The following is a 6948-nucleotide window of genomic DNA, read 5'->3' as shown; positions in this document are numbered from 1 at the left end:
AAAAAAAGCGATCGACAGGAACACCCATGGTCACCATGCAGACAAGTGAAAAAATGGACTAAAGATTCCCTCTACTTGGCCCACTTGCACACGTATGTTTGTGCGTGGATGGCTCTAACTATACCACTTTTTCACCAGGATGTATAGACCCTAGGCTTAGAAGTTTGTGAATCCCAACCTAAACAAGATTTTTAGGCACAACTAGAATAGTGCGCATGACTCCATCCGAGGGCAATTTCGCATGTCATTTGCATTTTCCATGGTGAAAGCATTTTTTATAGAATCTCCTTTTTTATATTACTATGCGGCGTTTCGCACGTGCATTATTTTGGCATTTTAGTACAAGCCCGATTTTTAAAAAAACGCCGTAAAAAAGCAGCTGCTATCATCTGCCTTTCAGCCCACGCTTGCTCTGCGTTCCTACGGCAATCTGCGTTCCCTCTCCTTTCCCCTTCTGCTTTTGCGATTCTATTAAAAATGCTTTTTTGATGCTGTTCGTGGGCTTTTCTGATACAATTCTAGGGTTTTCCAATTTAGACAGAAGGGGAAATATTGTTGATGCCCTGCATTTTTTAGGGTTTCTAGAAACAGAAAGATGGATGCCGAGGTTGACGCAAAGTGCAACAAGAAGGTCACACAAGGGACAGATTCCTCAGGAGTGGGAAGGTTTCATGCTCATGATCCATTGATTGTAGCTAAACCCAAGCGGAAGAACAAGAAAGCAAAGCTAGATTTGCCAAATATGGAATGCAAGAAGAACGCAATGGGGCCTGCACACGAAGAAAAGCAGGTTGCAAAGCAGGGTGATGAAAAGAAGCAGCAGGCCCCCATAGCTGGAGCTCGCAGGTATCAGCAGGTCATCCTTGAGAAAGCTTTGCAGGAGAACACCATAGTTTACCTTGAAACAGGCTGTGGAAAAACCCTAATTGCCGTGCTTCTTATCAAAGAGCTTTCCTCCCTTCTCAGAGAGAAGAATGAGAAGTTCTCTGCTGTTTTTCTTGCCCCTACTGTCTGCCTTGTTGAGCAGCAAACAGAGGTTCTCAAGATCAACACAGACCTTCAAGTAGACAGCTGCTATGGTGCTAAAGGTGTGGACTACTGGAGTGGTACCAAGTGGAAAGAGCAGATGGATGCAAACGAGGTCCTAGTGATGACGCCCATGGTGTTCTTGGATGCCTTGCGCCATGGTTTCTTGAAAATGGAGAGCTTCGAGCTCCTCATCTTCGATGAATGCCACCAGGCCCAGAAGCAGCATCCATATGCCAAGATCATGCGGGAATATTACCACAAGCTTAGGGTGAAAAGGCCGAAGATTTTTGGCATGACAGCTTCTCCTGTGACAAGCAAAGGGGTTGCCTCAACCGAGGACTCGGCCAAGCAAATGCAGCAGTTGGAAACCCTGCTTGACGCCAAGGTATACACCTTGGAGGATAAAAGTGAGCTGGAATCCTTTGTGCCAACGCCCGTCCAGACGATCAAACGGTATATGCCACCCAGATGCTCTTTTCTGTTTGTGATGCAGAAACTGGATGGTATCAGGGAGAAGTACGAGGGGCGCTACGACTCTGTTATGGCCAGCGGTGATGGTTTCAAAGATGTGGAGGAGCTGGCTAAGAAGCTGTGGAAGAAAATCAAAAAGCTGCATGGCTGTCTGCAATATAGCTTGGAGGAACTAGGACTCTGGTGTGCATTTGAGTGTGCAAACTGTCTCCTCAAAAAGATCAAAACTGATCTGAAGTATGAGGAGGATGATGATGGGGTAATGCATAACTCAAAGGAGGCATTTCTTAAGGAGGCATTGCAAGTCCTCGATGCCGCTATTCTGGAGGAGAATCCAGAGCCAGTTAACAGTGTTAGCGATGGTTTAGTGGCCGTTGAGAAGGGTTTTCTAACTTCAAAAGTTTTGCTACTTGTTGAGTGCCTCTTGGAATACAAGAATGTAAAGGACCTGCATTGCATTGTGTTTGTGGAGAGAGTTGTCACAGCAATGGTTCTGGCCAAAGTTGTAAGCCAGATAGGCTGCCTATCATTCCTCACGTGCGGTTTTCTTGCAGGCACAACGGCTTCTCTGGATGTCATGGGAAAAAAGCAGCAACAAAGCACTTTAGAGCAATTTCGGGCTGGCAGAATCAACGTGTTAGTGGCTACAGATGTGGCAGAGGAAGGCCTTGATGTACAAAGCTGCAGCTCTGTGATACGATTTGACCTATCAAGGACAGTGCGAAGCTATATACAATCTCGTGGGCGGGCTCGGAGGCCTGGTTCTGATTACGTCATATTCCTTGAAGAGGACAGTCAGAAGCAGTATGAACAGCTGTTGGATCTGATGCAAAGTGAGGAGTCCATGAGGGATCAGGCCCTGAACAGAACACATCATTCTGTTCCCATGGAAAAGATCCGAGCAGAAGACATGGAGTTTTTTCATGTTGAATCCACTGGTGCCACAGTCAACATTGATTCCAGCATAAGCTTAATAACACGCTTCTGCTCTAACCTGCCAGGGGACAAATACTACAGGCCACAGCCAGAGTTTATCTATGAAAAGATTGAGGGTGAAGACGCTTTACATGTTTGCAAGCTCATCTTGCCACCGAACGGACCATTCCGAGAACTGATTGGTCCTCCAAAAAGGAGTCGTGGTCTTGCTAAACAGTCGGTATGTTTGGAGGCTTGCAAGAAGCTGCATCTCATGGGTCAAATAACAGATCATCTCATACCCGTGATCGATGTGGAGAAATCAGAGGAAGAGGAGGTGATGAACATCTCAGGGAAGAATGTTGCAGGTGCAGGTACAAATAAGAGGAAGGAACTGCATGCTACAGCTGCCACAGACGCTCTTTCTGGTGATTGGATCAACAGTTCAGAGGATGTCTTGCTCCATGCATACATTCTCTGCTTTACATTTTGTCCCAAAGAGGATAGTCCATATGCAGATTTTGTTCTATTGGTAAACGCACTTATTGATGATGATATAGCAAACACAGAATTTCCGATTTATTTGACAGATGACAGGATAGCAATGGCAAAAATATTCGCTGCTGGGACCTATTCCCTCAGTGCGGACCAGCTAAAAGAAGCAAAGTCTTATCATCATTTAATCTTCAATGGGATGTTTGGGAAGTTGTTAAGGTATTCCAAGAAGTCAGAGGGAGCATCACCTGTCTCCAAGATGAGGAATTTGCTTGCATCTCAAAGTGCATTAGATGAAACGTGGAACCATTGGCACATGTATTTACTCCTTCCATTGATTCCTGGCAAGCTTGCAGAGGAATCAGAAGTGATACCTATTGATTGGAAAGCTGTAAGAGATACTGCAATGACTGCAAATGTGTTTTCAGCCTTGTGTTCCACTCAAGGAAGTAACAAGAGCCATAAAAGCTCGGTTTACTCAGCTGAAAGCATAAGCATGCACGGCAAAGACATGGTGCACATGGCATGTGGATCAAAACCCTTTTCCAAAGTGAGGGGCATGGCTGTAGTCACTATTCACACAGGAAGGATATATTCTGTTGTGGATGTTCTAGAGGACAAAAATGCTAACTGTCCGATCGAGGGGGTACAAGATACAAAAAGCTTAATTTACAGCAGCTATGCACATTATTTTGCAGAAAAGTATAAGATGGTGTTGAAATATCCTCATCAGCCACTTCTTCAGGTGAAGCAAACTCATCGGGTACATAATCTCCTGACAGGAGACATTGCCAATTCCAAGCAGAAGAAGAACAGCACAGAAAAAGTAAAGAGATCTATCTTGGTGGAGATTCCTCCAGAACTCTGCTTGTGCATCGGCATTTCAAATGCAGTCATACGGTCTTTGTATCTTTTTCCATCTGTTTTGCATCGTTTCAATGCATTACTTTTAGCAGGTCAGCTGAGGAGTAAAATTTCAAAAGACATGCCTCAGTGCTCTTCTATTCAGCCTACAGTGATGATGGAGTCCCTGACAACACTTAGATGCTTGGAGGGCTTTTCATCCGAGGGGCTGGAGTTGCTAGGTGACTCATTTTTAAAATATGCAGTTAGCAGATATCTGTACCTTGTTTATGATAAGAAGCATGAAGGGCAGCTTACTGCAAGGAGATGTCGAGCCATCTGCAATGAAAGGCTCCATTGTCTAGCCATAGCAAATCAGTTGCCTGGTTATATTCGGGATGAGCCATTCCAGCCTGAATTATGGCATGCTCCTGGAATGCTTTGTCCTAAGTCAGTCACATGTAAATGCAACCTTGAGAACTTGACATGCCATGAAAATAACCATGAGAAGGGAGAGCAAGAAGCAAACAAAGTGTTCCGAATCGGAAAGACTTGTAGCAAAGGGCATCGGTGGATCTGCTCCAAGACTGTTGCTGATGCAGTTGAGGCTTTGATTGGAGCATTTATAGTTTCTGGCAGTTCAGGACCTGCACTGGGCTTTATGAAGTGGATCGGCATGGAGATTGACTTTGACCTGTCATTATACAAAGATGCAAGGGGTCGATGTAATGTTCATCAAAAAGTGTTGAACGGGACAAATATTACAGGCCTAGAAACACAACTTGATTATATCTTTTGGAATAAGTCACTTTTGGTTGAGGCGTTAACACATGCCTCTCAACAGGATCCATATGGAGGATGCTGCTACCAACGTCTAGAGTTTTTAGGTGATGCAGTGCTTGACTTTCTCATCACACGTCATCTTTTTTTAGCTCATCCTGGTCTCTCTCCAGGCATCCTTTCAGATTTACGTTCTGCAGCAGTCAATAATGAGTGCTTTGCCCGCTCAGCAGTGAAACATAACCTGCAGAGATATTTACGCCATGGATCAGGGGAGTTGCTGTCTCAAATTACCAGTTTTGTCAAGGCTGTCCAAGTGGCTAGTGAGGCAGGCCAAGACCAATTGTTTGGTTGGGAAGGTGTACATGGGCCAAAGGTTCTTGGAGATCTTGTTGAAAGTATTGCAGGAGCAATATTGGTAGATAGTGGCTTTGATTTGGATAGAGTGTGGAGTGTGATGGAGCGTCTCCTATCTCCACTAGTGACGCCATCTACGTTACCCCTTCATCCCATTCGAGAATTGCATGAGTTGAGCCAGAACAGAAGATTTTCCTTCACTTGGAAGAAATCCCAGAAAAAAGGGAAGTTATCCTTAGCTACAGCTGAAGTAGAAGTTGACAAAGAAGTGATAACTAAGACTGCTTGGGGGCAACATAAGAAGACAGCCAAAAAAGATGCTGCCCAACAAGTTCTGTATGCTTTGATGAATCGGGGAATTTGTCATCCTCGAAGGCAAGTGGCAAATCAAGGGGATTGTACTATGACTGTTCCCAACACTCCAACTCACATCAGGACAATACAGGCCGGTGAGAAGCACTTGTTTGATGGTGATGCTGGTGGCTCTGATGAGAAAAGGCGGAGGCTTTCTTGTGATGAGAGCACTTTCAAAGATGGCTTGCATTATAGAGAGGAAGTTAAACCTATGGACATTCTTGAATTGATTGAATCAACATCCAAAAAACAAGAAAGCAAAGGGTTAGGTATGACTGGAAACTGCTGCATCAAAGAAGAGATGGTCGATAGTTCAGAAGACAAGAAGAGTTTGAATATACCTGATCTGGCCATTGGTTTTGGGGAAAAAAAACCGGGCGAAATTGATTTGGTAGAGCATAACCCGCTTCTAACTGCAGATGATCGCTTGGACTCAATAGATTTGAAGATGTCACCTTCCACATTGAGCAAATCAGAGGATGAGAGGAGCTTAAGCTGTGATGATTCTTCAAGTATGCTGCAGCCTTTGTTTTCGAGCCTTGGGAAAGCCCCACTGACAGACTACACAGAGTGTATGCCAAAGAATCCAGGGGTCAAGGAACTCTCTAAGGCTCTCATGAAGGGTGTAGATGTGGATCTACAAGCAGATTCTGGTGAATTGTCAGTTAGGATTTTGGAAAAAGGATGTGGCCGGTCTCGCCTGAATGAGTTCTGCATCAAGAATAAATGGACTGGGCCAGTTTATGAGTTGTTAGTGCAAGAGGGAAAATCTCATGCAGAGAAGTTCACTTTCTCAGCAGCAGTTGATGGGCCTTTTGGACTTACCAAATTTACAAGCGACCCAATGCCAAGAAAGAACCAGGCGAAGGACAATGCGGCTGTAAAAGTGCTTATGGCCCTTAGTAAAAAATTCTCTGTTTAGGAAGGAGTATTTTACAGCTTTGATCTGCAAGAAACTTGCTGAAGTTCTTGATTTGGTGTCACTTCTTTTTTTCTATGTCTACATCGTTTGTGTGCTTGTACCTGCATGTGCATGCACACGCGCACATGCATATGAATGTTTTATGAGGTGCATTGCAATAAAATTTTCATACATGGCTATAACTGCATGCTCTGAATTAGTATCTTGGCATTGATGCAAGGTGGTGTGGGTCAAGCACAACAGCCCTTCCATGGTGTTGTGCTTGGCCATGGGCTTCCTAGGCCCCTAGGGTGGCCCACAAAGGGTACCCTCTTGGTAGGCAAGGCGCCTAAGCTGTCTGCCCTCATACCAGGATATGTATGCTACAAGACCTCTAAACCTATGACTGGTGTCCCAGGGAGAGCCCGATACGCCTCTACATCATTCCAAAGGGTGACTCACAGTATGGATTGGCACTGCTCCATGTGCGGGATATGCACACCTGACCAAGACCATATACGGGACTTGTACACATGACCCTAGACGCTTGGAGTGGAACCCTAGTGGAATTGTCCCGGACTAAGGCTCACAAGGGACTAGTTACCACTCTAGGTCTTGCCACCTGCTGTACAGATATGTCCACATGACATCCAAGTGCGGGATGCATGTGGCATCCCCTTTTGCTTAACTTGACGGAAGCTGCAAAGCCTCCAAGTAGTTCGTCAATGATGCCGAATAATCTTCGAAGAAATTCTTGTCAAGCCACACCGTTTCATGTGTCCCTTGGTCTTGAAACTTCGTGA

At 44.9% G+C, this 6948-nt stretch overlaps 1 protein-coding gene across 1 annotated transcript; it reads left to right on the top strand.

Moving 5' to 3' along the window:
* Positions 1-326: 326 nt before the first annotated feature.
* On the top strand, positions 327-6215 carry LOC147626940 (endoribonuclease Dicer homolog 3a-like). Its single transcript, XM_086815496.1, has one exon. The coding sequence runs from the start codon at positions 596-598 to the stop codon at positions 6164-6166; it is 5571 nt and encodes a 1856-aa protein (XP_086671622.1). The 5' UTR covers positions 327-595; the 3' UTR covers positions 6167-6215.
* The last annotated feature ends 733 nt before the right edge of the window (positions 6216-6948 follow it).

Source organism: Cibotium barometz, chromosome 21 (genome assembly GCF_041138505.1).
Source record: "Cibotium barometz isolate CiBa-2024 chromosome 21, ASM4113850v1, whole genome shotgun sequence".
Taxonomy (NCBI): Eukaryota; Viridiplantae; Streptophyta; class Polypodiopsida; order Cyatheales; family Cibotiaceae; genus Cibotium; species Cibotium barometz.
Note: the sequence above shows the minus strand (reverse complement) of the source record. Positions and strands in the feature narration are given on the sequence as shown.